At 38.4% G+C, this 18,043-nt stretch overlaps 2 protein-coding genes across 3 annotated transcripts in view; one reads left to right on the top strand and one right to left on the bottom strand.

Annotated features, from left to right (window-relative positions):
- Positions 1-165: 165 nt before the first annotated feature.
- On the bottom strand, positions 166-3,202 carry Dus3 (Dihydrouridine synthase 3). The gene is made up of 5 exons (XM_046621988.2): positions 2,897-3,202; positions 1,309-2,659; positions 699-1,066; positions 453-581; positions 166-368 (listed from the first exon to the last, which is right to left on the bottom strand). Exons 1-5 carry the CDS (start codon positions 2,986-2,988, stop codon positions 299-301), a joined length of 2,010 nt encoding a protein of 669 aa, XP_046477944.1. The 5' UTR covers positions 2,989-3,202; the 3' UTR covers positions 166-298.
- A 1,679-nt stretch (positions 3,203-4,881) lies between these two features.
- Positions 4,882-18,043, top strand: part of LOC124216904 (solute carrier family 2, facilitated glucose transporter member 4) — a 36,468-nt gene continuing 23,306 nt past the window's right edge. Inside the window, exons 1-2 of one of the 2 annotated variants that reach the window (XM_046621999.2) lie at positions 4,882-5,079; positions 6,668-6,867. In XM_046621999.2, the coding sequence (XP_046477955.1) occupies positions 6,679-6,867 (189 nt within the window). In that variant the 5' untranslated portion in view covers positions 4,882-5,079; positions 6,668-6,678. Of the gene's footprint in view, positions 5,080-6,667; positions 6,868-14,656; positions 14,784-18,043 lie in introns of those variants that run through there. The other variant, XM_046622000.2, reaches the window with a different exon arrangement.

Below are 18,043 nucleotides of genomic sequence, written 5' to 3'. Positions count from 1 at the left end.
CCAACCTTGCGCGACACCTGAAATTGCAAGCTTACAATGTCGATGTAGATGACTGCGATCGATGTAGCTACTGCAACAAGGATAGCTTGATAAAAAAAAATCACTTTGTCGAATCACTGAAAGCCAATGTAATGTATATCAGCATATTGAATTGATAAATAAAAATCAACTAATCAAATTGTATATTGTCGCTTAAAATATTATATTTCTGTACGATATACACAGTTTATAGCGTTTGAAGTTATTTACAAAATGCTACCTGTGACTCATCATTCCTTAGTCCTTTTTTTTTTACATCTTACCAGGAGTTTGCTTTATGTTTTGGCAGGAAGTGAAAACCTTCGGGTACTTTGCCGAGAAGCATTTCTCTGAAAAATAAACGCAGCACGAAACGTCAAACGAGATCTTCAGACAAATTTACAAATAATTTAAAACATGTCTTAACAACTTACGATATTTTTATCCAGTCCGCACAATTCGAGCTGGCCATAAGCGTTTCCATATCATCTCGACCCCTGTAAAATGGCGGTCTTTCGTTTATCTTCTGCGGTGGTCGCTCTAATATTCCCACAGGTATGTATCTAGTGAATGAACATTATATGTAACGAATCGATAAGAATGAAGTTTCCGTTAGATTCAATCGTACCTAAATATCAAAATTTTTCCCTCAAAAATCGGCAAATCTGTAAAATTTTTACCTGTGCAGAAACGACATCCACTCAAGTAGAAATCGTCTGGTTGTTTCCACGCCCCTAGTGTCAGAGCCCCAATGTTCAAGTCCATACTTGGCATATTTCTTAACAATTTCAAATCTCTCGGTGCTTGGCACGTCCAGCAGTTTTTGTTCCTTGAACTCTCTGAATATCCACGGTTTAATCAGAGCACCACGCCCGACAGTAACACCCTGTAAAGAGGGGTATTTTTCCTTTGCACTTTTGTAATCATGAAATGATAATATATCCCCGTTGCCATAAACCGGAATTGGCTTCGCCGCCTGAGCACACCTTTCTATGTATTGCCAGTCTGCCATCTTAGTGTACCTCTGCTCTCTCGATCTGCCGTGTACCTGCCGATTTATTTTTGTCTTTATATAACAAGGGTAAACTGATTGAATCAACAGTGAACATCAGTCAATTTGTTTGTTGTTTAAATCATTTTTAAATCACAGATTTAGGGGGTTTTGAAATTAAATATGTTGACACTTGGAAATTTGAGCAAACAATAAGAAATTGCAGAACCTGGTAAAGTCTGATGTAAAGAAATTAAGCTTTACCAATTGTTTTTCGACAACATTAATAAAAGTCTCACCGTTATCATCGAAGCTCCCCAGTCTCGGAACAATGGAGTTAAATTATGCGCAATAGGTTTGTCCATGTAAACTCCCATCCTGGTTTTAACGGTCAAAGGAATCTGCATGACTTGGCTAATAGATTTGATTGTTGTTTCCAGTACATTCAGTTTATTAAGCATTCCACTCCCTCCGCCTTGTCTATATATGAGATCTATCGGACATCCCAGGTTTAGGTCGATGAAATCGACCTCAGCTTCGCTGTCCAAGAGTTGAGCACACCTGGTAAGAACTCCGGGATTGTTGCCACATATTTGTGCACCAAATATATCCTCAGTTTCGTGCCTCTTAACCAATGCCCACTCTTCAGTGGCACCTTTCAATATTTTAGGAGCCAGTGCCATTTCTCCGCAGGTAAAATCAGCTCCATATTCTTTGCAAATTCTACGAAATGGCAGGTTACCGACTGTTGTCAACGGGCTTAATAAAATCTTATCTTTCCAGTCGATTCTTCGCCTTTCTGAGGGTAGTTGCCTTATTACGTCGTAATCAGACACTGGGCCAATCTTTTGGTCCACTTTGATTGAATTTTCAGAGTTTCTAACAGAGCCATTAATCGTTTCGTCCTTGACGCCATTACTGGAAGCATCCAGATTCGTTTCATGTTTTACTTCTTCATGTGAATTATTTTCTTTTGATTTGAATTCAACATTTTCGTCAGTCTTTGCGATAATCTCAGCCTGATTAGATGTTGCAGTTTTCTTCCCTGCAGCAATTGTAGCATCCTTCTTCCTCTTGGCCGCATCATTAGCCTTGACCACTTTCTCCGCTCTAGAAAAATTATACTTATGCTTTCTAAGTTTGTTTTGTAAGTCCTTGGGCAGTTGATTTTTGGTAGACATTGGTTTTTTTCTGTACTCTTCAAGCTTGGCTTCATCAATTATATTTAGTCCCTTTTCAGTTAAGTGCACAGCACCCATTCTGCAAGCCGTGCCTCTAGGGCATCGACCGATTGTATCAAAGAAGAAGCAGCTGTCAGCAATGTCTTTCGGTTTAATTTTCATGTACTCCACCCTGTCGTGCATAAACTGACACCTTGTGTTATCACATTTTTTATCAGGCTCTCCAACCGCCTGGTCTACGACCCATGGACATAAATTTTCTTCTCTAGGTGCTTTGTATGGTGGAGGCCTAGCCTTGTTTTGCCCGCGAGGTTTCTCCTTCTTGTCATCTAACTTTATTTTTTTATCCACCGGCTCCTCAGCCAGTGTTTTATGCTCAACATTGCCTGTTTGCGACGCTGTTTGTTCCTTGTAGACATCAGTCAATGCTTCTTCTATTAAGAGCTTTTTGTGATCTTTGATAATGAACCTATGAATGAAAATAAAAAATTAAGATAAAATGGCGATTTTTGTTAGCATAATTTTTTTTCAGGTCTATAATCAACTATCAACTCCTAGTCTTTTCTTGTTTTGACATAGCGTGTTTATTATGCATTTTGAGGTTAGCACACCATAATTTATTGTAGTTCAGCACTACTTAAAAAAACTGACGAATGACAAGATTTTAATTTGGTTGGAAAATTATATCTTCCATTACTTGTCTTACTCTGGTTTAATGGGGCATACGCCTTTCAATTTCTCTTCTTTAATATCCAACGAAACGTCGGCGGATTTTTCAATCGCATCGGCCATTCTCATGCAGACGTGCTGACTGAAGAAAAATTACACGGTGTAATTTACACCGATATTGCGATCAGATCTTGTCTGGTCAAAGCGAACCACGCGCAAAGAGAACCTTCACGCATGGCAGCTACGGAAACGCTGTGAGATATTACCGTCATGCTACAACCCACGCTACAACCTAAGCACAGGAAAGTTTCTGGATTGTGTTATCGACCGAGTCAGAGCCGGCTCAAATATGTGTAAAAATGAATACAAAACGAAGGAAACGCGTAAAAGTAGTCTTTCTTCAAAACATAAACGTCTTTTTAGAATTTAGACTGATAGTAATGTTACTGCCAATGTGGCCATACGTATTTCTCAACTCTCAATACATACATAAAACGAGCGGAAACCTTTTTATTACAAGTAGATGTACAGACTTGATTTGGTTAGTTTGCTTTCTAGCAATAGATGTCACTACTAACTACTTCAATCCTATCCATCAATTTGTGTTTTGCGGATTTAGTCATTGAACGTAATTAATAACCAATTCAATCAGAATACAGGCGGCTTTGATGAATAGGATGTTCATGAAAAATTTGTGCCGAGTTATGTTTGCGTCAGACGTAATTACATAGATTCCAAAACTTGTATTATAAGTTATTTACGGTCTCATATATTTAGAACGGCATTACAGAATGTTTGCTTCGATTGCTACAATTTCAGAAGGTAGTAAGATTGAAGAACTACGTATGAGTTATTCGTAGACACACGGCTAATATTTCTGGAGCATTGAACTCAATTAGCCACGTGCAATCACCTCGGAGAAGATTGCACAATGATTTGGAATAAAATGACGATTTCAATGACAATACTGAAACTGTCGGAGAAGTATCACAATGCTGAAATAGGTATATGAATAGAAGCGCCGGCAGAAACTCGGGACTGATCACGCGCTACTTCACCCCGACGAGAAAGAACATCTTCACTACTGACGCAACTCGACACATTCGCGAAAATATTATACACACGTGCATTGTACATTATCCATGTGCAGATAACCGTTATTTACGACCACGACGCCTACCGTTGGGGGAAAACTTGCAAATGAAAAAATAAGAAATCATCACGCGGTACGGTCAGCTATCCACAAATTGTCCAAACAATCTTGCTGCATGTGATGCAATTAAATTGATCACTGATTTGTCAAACTATTTTTTCCGTCTTTCTATAAAATTAGATTCTTTTTTAAAATATAACGGCCCCTTCCCTTTTATCGAAGTGCACTGTTATCACTTATTTCAAATTTCCCGCGATTCCACGATTCGCTGGTGATAAATGACGTCATGTCGATAACGTCATTTTCATGATTACGTGGTATATCATTGCACTTTCAGAAGGAATAGATACCTAAAGTGGATTATCGGACGCAGATCCATTTCGTGATAAATTATACTCGGAGGTTACTTAATAAATTACACATTGTGCGCTTTTGATGAAAATATATTTCTGCAAACTGAACAACTTGAGGAAAATTATGTCGGATATTATTTGCTATTTCACCGATTCTTTGATTGTTTAAAGGATGAATGGCGGTATACATAAATCTGCTGATAACACGGTCCGACGTGCAGTACGTGAAAATTTCATTCTCTGACCGAAATAGCTACATCTGTGTAGGTGAAACCGTAATAGTTCTGTGGTCCGACGTCGAGGCGAGGCGAGAGGGTGAAAAAAGAGTTGAAACTGTTCTTAGCTCGACACCTCGGTAACGGTGCACGGAGGCTCGCCTGACGACGACGCCCTGTGTTAAATTTAAGTTGAATTAAATTTAGCAAACTGACGTCGATTTCACGTCGACGTAGGCCCGTCGCCGTCGCGACGAAACTAAACGAAATGCGTCCTCTAGCTCAGTCTCAAGAACGTATTTCGTCGAGACGGTGCTTCGGTTGTTCTTTTTCCTATTGGCATTTCGAATTCGAGAAAAAATCGGTGGTGGTATTTCAAGGATTCGAACAGCATACTTTAGTCCAAAAAATCTTGCAGCACCGATTTCATTCGCGAATCGATTTCTCCTGCATCGATCATATTTCCAAATAATTCTAAATAATTGGATAAAATCGTCAGGTAAATTATTGTCGTTGTCATTGTTTTTATCGTCTTTGTCATTGTAATTTTCTTATGTCTACATTATCCAACCGATTTAATTAAACTATATGTAAGATAACTGAATCGCCGATTCAAATTTATTAACCCCTGGACGGAGGACAGCGCAGGAAAATCGAGACGTCAAGGGTCTGTTCAATTGCGCACCTACGCGTGATTAATCGATAAAGACAGAAACCGTTGAAAATCATTCGAATCTATTCTAGCGTTGCTTCAATGGTCGGTCATTTTATTCTGAATCCAATGAATTATAAATCACCGCTGAAAAAAAAATTTAGACTTCACTATTAATACAACTTTCAAATGATTCTACTAGGATTTAGAGGAAAGAGTACAGTACTGGAAAATTGGCGGTGTCAATAAAAGTCCGCACTGTTTGGCGTAATATGGCCAAAATAATTCTCATGGTTGTTTGTTATGACACCAGATATATAGAAGTCATCTTTTGTAGAATATTTCCGATGTTACATTTGACATTGTACGGAGTTGGATATTTTCACTCAAATACATTTTTTTGTTTTGTATTATATGAAAAAAACAACTTTATCCAAAAAGAGAAACAACGGTATTTTAAATTGAAACAGATTCAGGTCACTTTAAAAATTCACTCAGTGACTCTAATAATAAAATATATGACGTCTGACTGTACGATCATTTCGTATGATTCACTTAGGATGCGAGTTATGTATGCAACTGGTATATGCTACAAAGTTGACTTGATATTTATTGGTAAATATTAGATGTAGGTGAAAATTTTTCTTGCCAAATTTTCTAGGCAAACAATTTTGTTCGTGGCAATGTTCCATCTCGCGAATAGGACCGTATGGTAGATAAGATATTACGAGCCGCTGCATATAGTGCCGTTTATTGCTCTTCGATCCGAATTGATGACGGTTAATCAATTTTATCTATTCCGATCGTTCTGCGCAGTTTCTATTATCCATTTACCGTGACACCCTCGGTAATCCACGTACCACGTGCGGTTCGAAGGATGAAATAATAAGCGCAGTTATCTCTCGTTGTTGCATTCACGCGCATCAATATCTGCATACACTGCACCCACATGCACTTATAAGTGCGTACAACAATTATGCGCGCAATGTAATTCGTTTTTGACGAGATAAAATTACCCCCGGCTTCGTTTTTTTCGTGAGAATTTAACTCGAAATGCGATATCCGGGGTACGAACGACTTCTTGACCTCATTATTTTCCACCGGAAATCGAAAATCGGAGAACAATCGCTCCTCAACCGCAATGATGAGAAAAATCAATTCGGCTATCTCGATATGCCTGTCGTCTTCTTCGCTCATTGATTTCGAGCATCACAGTCACTGGGTTGTAGCCTTGACCAGATGCCAAATATTTGACAGGGAAAGCCTGCGGACTCTCTCGCTTCAACCGAAGATCTAATTTTAACAAGTTGCCATAATCGAAGTCACGAAGAAATTTTGCGTTCGAAATTGCAGTATTGAAATTCATGAGACAAAAAAAATCAATCGATCCAACTTGGAGAAAAAGAAATAGATCGTGTTTTCAATTATGTTAAAGGCTCTGCGGTGATGAACCGGGACGACGACGATTTCGGGGAGGGTTTTATCGCTGAATCCCACCCTTTGAGGGCGACGCATCTTTCGGTACCCGCCGGTGGTATGAACAATTCAAGAGCACCAAGTATCAGCAGCAGTGTAAGCGACTTGGACGTTCCCATCTACACGAGGGAAACCACCGTTCCCGTTTCAGCGAGAGGGGTAAGCAGACTTAAGCATTGAACATGTTGTCCAGCAATAAGTACAGTCGCAGTTTGCTTTTTAGCTTCTAGGTTTCAGGTACTGACAAATAACTCAGTGAATTGACTCGACCTGAAAAGATAAGCAGACTCAAGATCAAATTTATTCCATTGTTTTTAAACAGCTTTCTTCCTGAAGTTTGTTAACCTTGTCAGTCGCGTACTTGCTGGAACAGTATAACAGCGGAGGTTTTTACGCGTCGGTAATTTCAATTGGCTCCGTCGGTATAATATCTGAAACTTGAATTATCGTCCTTTATTCAATCCAGTCCGAAAACTGCTTTCTCTATCTTATTCGCCCGTTTTCAATAAGATGGAGTTGCAGTTTTCGCAAAGAAGTTGAAAGAACAAACCCAGAGTCCCGGGCGATACCGACCGAAATCGTAGTCGAAATTATACCGACAGGGAAAAAAAATTGCCGTGTTTATTTTGAAAAACAGCGAATAGCTACAATCATTTCCGATCAATTCTTACCTTTCCATGTTTCACGACTGAATTGATGCATATTTGCATGTGCCAGAAATAAAAATCCCAATGAACCAATTCAGTGGGATAAACAATCGATTTCGCGGTAAATCGTAACGTTTATGTTACGAGTTGGTACAGACTTTTACTTTAGGTACGGATGTTTATTATTCGTTTTTAGAAGCCCAGATTTTGCACGTAGGTACAGGCATACCGTACGCATAAGATTTGGCGCGCAAAGATATAAATATGAGCGGCGCTATAAAGCAACGTGAGGAAAATTGGGAAGACGACGCGTGCCAGACATAGAAATCTGCGTGCATTGAAGCACGTCGCTACCGCCCTTTGCGGGTGAAAGGAGCGAAGGTGTTTTAAAAACCTCCATTCCTCCGTTTCGCCTTCTCTTTCCTCGACCCTCGTCGTTTCGCTGTCTCTATACCCAACTTTCTCCGCGTTAAGCCGGCGTCGACTCATGCGAGAAAAAAAATAATCCCTGGAGTCCTTTGGCGTGCCGCGGGTCACGTATCCCACTGTCAGACCCTTCGAAGGGCAAGACCTTATTGCAGGTACGTCATTCGGTCTTCCGATCGATGCCTCTGGTTCTGCTCACGGCGCGGCGAGCAGAAATTCTTCCTTTGCTCGCACGAGGATGTTATTGTATATCATATGCGATGTGCTGTTGACGTTTTGCGATATTTGTATACACTATTTTTGACCTCTTATGGTATTTCGTTTGAGAATACGAATGGAAGGTAACCGTTTCCATCTTATAGTCACAAATTATCACGGCATACATGTAATAGCATTGAAATTTGAATACATCATACATTTTTTGGATAAAAAAGCAACTCGAGACTATATTTTTTTTTTTGTGAAACTGGGTTTTATCGCGCAACGACTTGGGATTTATGCACTCGACCGTCAGACTTCAGACATGCGGCGTTCTTCATTCGGCCGCAAAGAGATACAAGGAAAAATTGAATAGGGATAGTAAATACCGTACATCATACCAAGAACGATTCTCAATTCGTACCTTTGTCATTTCAGGAATTTGCGGGTATTATATTGAACGATTGTTTTCCTTGTGTAACAATTTTCACACGCCAACTGCTGCTGTAGTTGTCGTTTATTATTGCCGATACTGCCTTGAAAATTCTAAAAGAGATTCATTGGAATGTGAATTCCTTTACCATCAGTATAATTTCTCGAGGTCATTCGATATTCGTTAATCGGTGCTAATTACACGCTGCAGTGATGCATCCGTGTAAGGTAGATTTGTTGACCAAGTTATTGAATACGTGTCAAATTTCAAACTCCATTCATCATCACATACGGCGAGTGTGAGTTGATTGCGAAACTGAAATACAACCAATAAATCAACGTCTATATCCAATTTATACTGGAACTTGGAGTACCGTCATGTATATGTATACCTACCAACATTGCAATTCGAGGTGCGTTTCAACTTCTTGTTCACCGCATAAAAGAACCGAAGTATAACGTCTAACGGCTAACGCCATCAGGTGTACAAGTTTCTCGAAGATTTATTTCCAGACGGCGTATCTCCGACTCTCTGCCTTTCGAAAATTTATTTTTAACCCCGGTAAGATTAGCTATACCTCTGCTAATGCGAAACGTTCTAGTAGTATATTAGATACCTGTTCTCGACCCTCGTCACGAGCAATATGACATAACGCCGAAGGAGAGCTAGGAAATTTGGCTAATCGATTTTTGAGCACTGGTTTAGTGGGAGGGCGCGGCTAATTATCGTAATGGCGGAAAGTAGGCTAAAAACGAAACAGCGCCTCTTCGCAAACACGTGATGCATGCACAAATTTATCAAATTGCTCTTTTATCGTAATTTAATTGAGTTACACTCTCGGCTGCAGGGTGCAATATTATAAGCCATGACATTATTAACCTATGACATATCAACTCAAGCCGCCAACGCGTATATGTCAACATGTTTCGTGAACGTAAATTGGAGTACGTCGGAGAGGCTGCAGAGGTTAATTAGATTTAAATTACAGTAGTTATACGTCGGTTGCACAGAGACGCGAACTGCATTAACGATCTATACGTCGCATGGTATTATGTTGGCATATTGTAGGTGTAGATGAAATTGTTGCATAACATTCTATATTGTCAGTTTAATCCGGTAACGACCAAGCCTCTTTCCCGTTGAAAAAAATAGTTTTTCTCAACCGCTTCAAATTTTTCTCAAACAAAATGTTTGAAAAATTACACTTTTTAAAATTCGAAATTTACAATTTTCATGCTTAAATAAAACAGTTTTTCACAATTAATTATTCCGTGAAAACTTTCTTTAGAGCGCGTTAACTATTTTTACGAATTAATAAACTTACTTTTTAAAACTTAGTTTACTATTTTAAAAATTGAAGTTGAGCAAGATATTTAAATAAATAACTGTTTCGTCATTGTATCAAATATGCTACCAAGCAGACAAAGGGTTAACCTTGAACTGCAACGCAAATGTTTCGTACTTCTGAATAAACGTCATTGCTAATTATATACCTACATAATCAGTTTCGATTTACTGGAAATGAAAACGAATAACGTTGTGGTCTGGTAAATTATTTCCAGATGACAGATAATTCGTTTATCGTACAAGGTGTGTAGTACAAGAGGGTGGGTCTAAGATTTGTCAAATTTTCCATAGCCGCTTGATTCTTAATGTAGGATATCCTGCAGCTTCTATTTTTGTCGCACCTTCGAAAAGTTGTTATCAATATATACAATACATATTAAATACTATCTTATGAGCTTAAAAATAAGAATCTTAACGTTTAACTATATAAATATGCACGTGTATGTAATAAATTACCTTTATTGCTATAACGTGATTTCCACAAAGACATTATGATATCTGCAGCTTTATACGCACGTTTCTCGTTTTATCATCCCTTGACGTTATCAGTTTTCGGAGTTAATGTTTAAAATTAACGATCTTGACACAGATTACTGTCATTCTACCGTCAGACCAAGTGTAGTATTACATTTTATACCTTATATGCGTGTATATGCTATACATTTTTTCCCTTAACGGCACATAAGCTGTCTAAAAATAGGTACGTTACGCTTATGTTACGTGTCGATAAAGTCTCGATACATTTTCCTGTTTTGTTACACATAATAACGATTTTTTTTAACAAAAAAACCATTCTATGATCAAGAGACAAGATTATGAGGTAATTATAAGACGCGCGTATAAGTCTCATAATTGTGCGCAACTCGTGAAAAACCTTCTATTCAATCTCGTATTAAATTTCTATTCTATTATCATACCGAAGTTGAAAATATTTCTGACCTAATTCGCACCGTTGCATTTTTTTAACTTGTGATCATCTTTGGTGATATAAGAAAAGTATCGGTTCAGTCGAAACTATTTTTTATAATTTCAACGAATCCTTACGTTTTCAAATCGCTATAATTCGTTGAACAGGTGTTTAGAATACTGTCGATCTGTCCGACAAACTCCCGCGATGATATCGGAAACTGGTCGATGAAAAAATTTGAAACTTACAGGATTTTGCAACCAAATTATGGGCATAAAAAATTGCCACATCCCGTTTAACATCAATTTCCGGTTCAACTGGAAATAAATCGATTTTCAAAGTTTTATCGACAAACATATACTTTTTCCAAATGAACGATTACGTTTTTCCCAGTTTATATATGAATTTAAAAAAAAATTAACAAATGTTTTATTTTCCAGAAATATTATACTTCTAATTTTTCTGTTAAAACATTTTCATTTGGCCGGCAAATTCTATCAGTTTCAGATTTTTTGCTCGGTCGTTTTCCAGATCATCGCGGTAGTTTCTCGAACAAACCGACAGACTCGTTCCTTTTCACGGTGATGAATAGTATCGGGAAAAAACAGTTTTTCCGGCATGTCTTTTTTCTTTCTCCTTTCAACCCATCGGAATCTGACGCATCCACGCAGTTGCACCACATGGGACCACACATCGAAAGGTTGCACAGCCGGCCGAAAGCGAGAGTCTCATCGTCTCGAGCTAAGGTCCTCGGCTGACGCAATCTACGTTGATATTTCGACTGGCAACCGGCGTCCAAAGTCTCGCCCTCTGATTGGCTAGAGTCGTGGGTGTGCCTGGAGGCCCGTCGGCGCTCGGAATGACGTCACGACTGTTGCATCGAGCCGAGCCAGGGATCCCGACTCTCGAATTTATACAAAGGTCGCCTCGCGGCGTTGCCTGGATTCAGAACTGGTTTTCTCCTACTCCTTAGGTCACTTTCGTCCGAACCGCTGCTTATGAATAAATAAATTTTTCGATCAAAATTAGACGTTTGATAATACATGATCGATTAGACACGAATTATCAGCGACTATTTAGCAGTCGGTCTCGTTTTTTCCACAAATTTTTTTCTCTTACTTTTGATTTTACTTTTTGACCTATATTTGTGCATTCGTAATGCGAGTTTAGTTTTCACTTGCAACGGTTTCGAAGAACGTTGCGTGAATGATTCATTGAGTGAATACTAACGATAAGTTACAGTGTCGCCCGCATTTTTCTTGGAATCGAGTATACCCATAGGCGCCGCCATGCTGCACGAAGCGGTCCGGCTTGTGCTTAAACTGCTCCTGAAATAATGTTCGAAAATTGTGCAAAAGCGAAAAATATTTCACTGTCAGGTGTAATAATGGAGTAACCGTAATGCAAAGTAGTTAGACCAAGGTCCGACGGACAAGTTAGACGCATACATGTGCAAGAAACGTCCTTACTAATTAACAAACTTTCTATGGCCGACGCCAAAAGTCTACAATTCATTGATAAACATTATTCGTTATATAATAATACGAACTCCTCTCGGATTTTATTTGGGTCAGACGGGCGAGTAACCATTTAGACGATACGACAATGGATACCTAGATATATGATCTAAACCGACTTTACGGGTGCAGAAGGCAGACCAGAAACTACGATCAAGTATACAATCTGTCAAAGTGAAGACCTGAGTATAAGAAAAAAGAGGGGGGTTGGTCAAAGACTCGGAGGTTCGTCCTCTGTCGCGTAACGAAGGACGAAGGGTCCTTGGAGCATCCGTCGGTGCTGCGTCGTGGCTGACGCAACCTTTTTGCGTCGTGGGTTATTCGTTCGTTTATTCTGCACGTGTAAACGTACAATGCATGTACGCACGGTTTACAGTATTAGTCACGTTTTTCAAGCCACACAGTCCGTTCGGGGTGGGTTGAGGTTGTAGGATAAAAACCTCAACCGGATGTAGATACGGTGTACATATTACATCGTCATTCTTGCAAACACGTGTATATTGTAATGTTAATGATAATCAGAGACCTGTAACGTACATAGCAGTATATCGAATTGATTAGACTCGCATATAAATATACCGAGCTAAACTTCCTGAAATTTTTTATCCTATCATTGGAAAAAAATAGTTCACTGGACCAGGCAGTTTCAGTTTTAATACATAAAGACAGCATGAAACGTATTTTTACTGCGATAACAAAGATTTTCTAAGCCTGGCCAATTGGGCTTCCGAATGTACGACGAGTTGACCCGTGAATAAAATAAAACTTGAAAAATTCTAGCTATGCAACAAATTGATTACGAAATTTCCTGGTTCACATACTTTTTTCCGCGTATAAGTCAAGAGACGGAAAACCCCAATTACGCGTTTTGCCTTCCGCATGCGATATCAAAGTTTTTAGCTGAACGTATGCAGCGTTTCCAAGTATACATATTTTTAGTATAATACAGCGTTTTCAAGTACGTATATGATATAAATTGCTGGTTTAAATAAATAAATAAAAAAAAAAAAATATGCCTAGAAATCATTCCGCTTATTATACGTGCGTACTTCCATGTAGCGTATAAATAATGCAAAGGATGATTCAGATTGAAATGACGCATATAATCGGAGGATAAATTTACACTGATCAAAATCTATGAAATCGTTGATCTGCAATAATCTACATCTTTTACGATTGCGTCATATTGAGCTATTTGTAAGCCTGCGAGGCAACGCGTATCCCGAATGTCTTACGCCTTGTTACATCAGCCGAATCCTGAAACGGATTTTAGGCTAACGGTAGGTAGATACATAGGTATCCATATATCACAGAGGCTGGATGATCGTTCGTGCTGCGAGGCGCGTGTGCTTGATTACTGCCATGACTCGAGTCACGTGCCTCTCTTGCCATAAAACCTCGGCATGCCCGCGTCTGTGGTGACGCACGTCATTTCCGCATATACATTATCTTTCATTAAATTTTATTTCCGTTGAACTCTTAGAATGTATAATAAGATTAATTATATTTTTCTCCTTCATAAAATCGTAATCATGCGTTATACGTACAGTAATATTCATTAGCGTCTCGACCTTTCGGCTAACTTGTTTCAATCTTTCGGCTAACTTGTTTTCGTCGCGAAACAAAACGCGAGTTTAATTCTATACGAATTATGTGACAATGACTGGTGGTGCAGCCGATGTAAAAGAATGGGAATCATTGTCACATAATTCGTTTAGATATCGAAATCGCAATTTGTTTCGGACCGAAAACAAGTTAGCCAGAAGCTTAAGGTATCAATGCGTATTACTGTACGTACCTATAAACGGTATTACATGCATAGGTATGTGCAATGGGCATACAAAATTAAACTCTACACTTTACACTCTACACTCGTTAAATGTATGGTATACATATATTCTACGTGTGTTATATGGGTATACCTATATACATATGCCATATAGGGCGTTCGAATATCCCGGTGGAGGTCAGGTCGAGGACGAGACGGGCGGTATCGACGAACAGCCATTCTGTATAAGCGAGGGTCGATGTCTCTTATATATAATCCGACTCCCAGAAGACTCGGATGCGTACACTGGTACTTGCATGTTTTAATAACAGAGATCGAGCATCCCCCCTCGAATAGGAATCTCACATTAAGGTATAATCTCCGCGTAGCGATGAAACCCGTGATGCAATTTACAGGGAAAATTTCGGTGCGTCGTTATATCGCATAACGGTGTCTAATGACGAAAATCACAAGAAATAAAAAAGATACATGTATGTAACTACGAAGAAATTGTGAGGTAAAATAGCATTTATATTGATTTCTTTTTGAAATTATAAGAAAATTCTCTAGCTTTGACTTGACTATATGACGGGAATCGCGGCCGTTTTCGCGTCTGCGCTTTTCGTGCGAAAAGAGGGCTCGCCGCCACCCCCGTTTCGGGGGCGGGGGTGGCGGGCTTCGGGTTTTGCCAGACATAGGTGGACGGCGCATAACTCGCATCGCCACGAATCGAGCTGGTCGATTCGCTTCACCCTGTGAGCGCATTTCGCGAAACACGCGAAAACCGAATTATACCTGATTGCACTCTGTTCAACGACTTGTATCGCTGCAGGTCAGTCTTTTTCCCTGAAAAGTTGCGACGTGCTTAAGTAGTTCGCTTTTGTCGTGTCACATTCGTTACACTTTCGTTGCACGCAAAAATCTTCTTTTTTTTTTTTTTTTTCTTTAACTTTCTTACGGTACGGATGAATTTCTGTGCTGTAGGTTATTTCTGTTATATTCATAAATGTGTTTTATTATTTTATGTTTTGTAATTTACTACGTGACGCACAATAAAGGGATCGGATGATCGCTAGTCGCTAATTATCACGTGAAGAATCGATAATAAGTCGCGGTAACCGGCGCGCGGTTTTCCATCATGAATCCTTGACCTTCGGTGTACTTGAAAATCCCGCAAGCCTCGCCGAAAGGCTAACAGTGAGCCGCTAATGTCCCGCCTTTCGCCAATAGCTGTAAAAATAAAAGAGTAAAAAACAAGTTATTTTCAACTCCAACGCAACGATTGTCGAAGAAAATAATAAAAGAAAGGATGTAAAATAGTTAATTGGATGTGTTTCGTTTTTCACTTTTTGCGTTTTATTCTCCTTAGACTATATTTTCGAAAAAATCTAAAGAATACGTAATTCGTAAAATTTACAGAATGTGCCAACCTTTTTTCATACTATAAATGAACGAACAATATTGGCGTACCGCGACGAAAATATTTTTCAGTATTAACGTAAGAGTGGTTATTTTTTCTCTTCTTCCTTGGTCTGTAACGTCTGTAGTTATCTCTTACATAGAAGTGATTACGCGAATTCGACAAATTCGAAAATACATTATACATATAACTGTGCAATATGCAAGAATCTGACGTCCGATATAATTATAGGTACGATATATATCACATATCGTACGGGAAACAAGTCGAATGAAAAACGCGATAAAATCCGTCAAATATTTATTTACTATCTAATCAACTTACTCCCGCGATTTCGAGGACAGATTTACGAACCGCGATTTGTACTTGACGGTTAGTAAAGAAATCTTCTCTCTAAATTTCCTTGGAGTGAAAACTGAGCAACTCGCGTTATGGAGTGGAATATTCAATATTCAATAGCGAACTTTTACACTCCAAACGCTGGGAGTGAAAAAAATCACTCTAAATTTCACTCGATTGGATTGAATTCTAACTTCACGACATTAAGAGAGTGTCTCCTTCTTCCTTTAAAACTGAGAAAAAAAAAAAAAAATCCGATGGCTCGATTGTACATTGTTGATTTATTGAAAAGCGCGGTATTGGATTTGCGCGTTAACTTCGGTATGAGTGAAATGTTCGATTAGCACTGCTCCGATATAATAATTATCCGATTGTTGTATATGAGCCTTGAATTATCATATCCGTGTAACTTGCGTCTAGCTTTTACCTTATGTTATATTATTATGTATAATAATATCTTCTACAAGACGTAAGAACACCTGTCAATCATTCGGTGAAATGAAAGTGATAGAAAAATTTACTACACGCTATAAATAAATCCGTCTCCGCAGATGTGAAGTCCACTTCATCGTCGCATTTTCACTAAACGATTGTATGTAATTGTGCATATAGTTTAACTAATACACGCGGATTAGCTGCAGATTAGATATCTTAGCAACGCATCGTGTGTGTACTGGCAATGAAAGTGCAAATATTATCAAAATCTTTTTAATAACTTTGGCAACATGTTTCTGCCTTTAAGTTCTGATCGAAAAATCGCCGCTTATCACTAACTCGCGAGGAATGTATATCGTACAGATCCTACGATAAAATCGTTGCCTTTAGTGATTACAACAACAATTAACTTGGCTCTGATTGTGTCGAATGTTGCGGGTTTATCGAATTGAAAATCGTTTATTAAAATCTGTAGAGTTGCGCCTCGTATCTATATCTTGCATTGCGTAAATAAAATACCTCCTCTATAATCTTACATTGATTGATAATATTTGTTGAAAACAATCAGGTTATATTATATAGTTTTATACAACTAATTGTAAGTCAAAATTCAAAAATAATTTTTTTTACTGCATTTTATTCATCCATACGAAAGAATCAACTTTGTACACTTGAATATTTTTCTTCTTTATAACTGACGGTCGTCGGCGTACAAGTATAAGGTTGTATTAACGATATAAATGTCGAGATTAATCACTCAAAACGAAGCGAGCTAGCGTCTCGACTTTTTTTAAGCTCGAGGTCTCGATAACACTAATACAAATTAAATACCAACCGTCTCTAAATTTACTGCTGCAGCACAGATCATCCGACTGGAAGACCGCTAATTGATTTTTGCAAAAGCAATTAGTGGTTAACGATTTAATTCTCGTTCTATGTTGTATATTTACACACACGTGACGTTACAATATATGCGGCTGGAGCTATTGCGTTACATTAATCTTACACGTATAAAATTTGTAGGATGTAATAGAGTCGGTTACACATTTATTCTTATAAAAAACTCTTTCAAGAAATTGCATTACAATATAAATATGCGTTAACGCAGAAGTAAATAGTGTTGGTAAAAATTTGCAAAGCTGAAACTCGCGATAAATGATCATTCTTGGAATGTACGATACTTGCAATATAATGTGCGTAAATCCGTAATAACAGTGGCGCGGTTTGACCTCTGGTTACCCTTGACGAGTTCACACCCACTTTTATCAACGAGTACAGAAAGCAAACCGGTACATCACCGTTAAATCTAATTATACGTTTACGCGTCGCGTGGTCTGCAAACTATTTCAGAATGTGTTTTTTATTTTTTTATGAATGTATAATATTTATATCTACGGCTGACCCGTTCGGTTGATCTTTCGAATCGGTGTACGAAATTGAGTAGAGAAAAGAAAGGAAAAACAGTGAACACGGAACGACTCACGTATTTTGTGCATACTGATTGTTCAAGTTCATTCGTCGATTTTACGCGGGAATTTATATATCGCGACGAGCTGTTATCGTGTTTCTAAAACGTCTTGTTCATATTTAGGAATATAATGTGTTATATCAATATGAATATAAAAGATACGCAAGACACGCTTGTCCTGCTAGACGTAAATTACGTTTTTTAAATTACGTTTAATGGCCGGAAGGGTGAGATGTTACAATTATCGACGCGTTCGAATCGAAATAAGAAATAATAGCATCTGAGCTTTGAATTGATTGATCTATTTTTACCTGCAGAATTTATTTGCCGATACGTAATAATTGCTCTAAACGTATATCGACGTATCTTATACGTGTATGTTCTTCGCTTGCGAATGCGTCTCAGACTCGTCGATAATGGGTGTAAATTT

This window comes from Neodiprion pinetum, chromosome 4 (assembly GCF_021155775.2).
Source record: "Neodiprion pinetum isolate iyNeoPine1 chromosome 4, iyNeoPine1.2, whole genome shotgun sequence".
Classification (NCBI taxonomy): domain Eukaryota; kingdom Metazoa; phylum Arthropoda; class Insecta; order Hymenoptera; family Diprionidae; genus Neodiprion; species Neodiprion pinetum.
The sequence above is the reverse complement of the archived record's forward strand: the minus strand, read 5'-3'. Positions and strand labels throughout refer to the sequence as shown.

Bases quoted from the DNA above. Each gene is read 5' to 3' on its own strand.
- Dus3 (XM_046621988.2), bottom strand. From the start codon at position 2,988: ATGAGAATGGCCGATGCGATTGAAAAATCCGCCGACGTTTCGTTGGAT. The intron at 2,660-2,896 runs GTAAGACAAGTA...TTTCATTCATAG, and splicing joins GTATGCCCCATTAAACCAGA to GTTCATTATCAAAGATCACA. The intron at 369-452 runs GTAAGTTGTTAA...TTTATTTTTCAG, and splicing joins GCGGACTGGATAAAAATATC to AGAAATGCTTCTCGGCAAAG.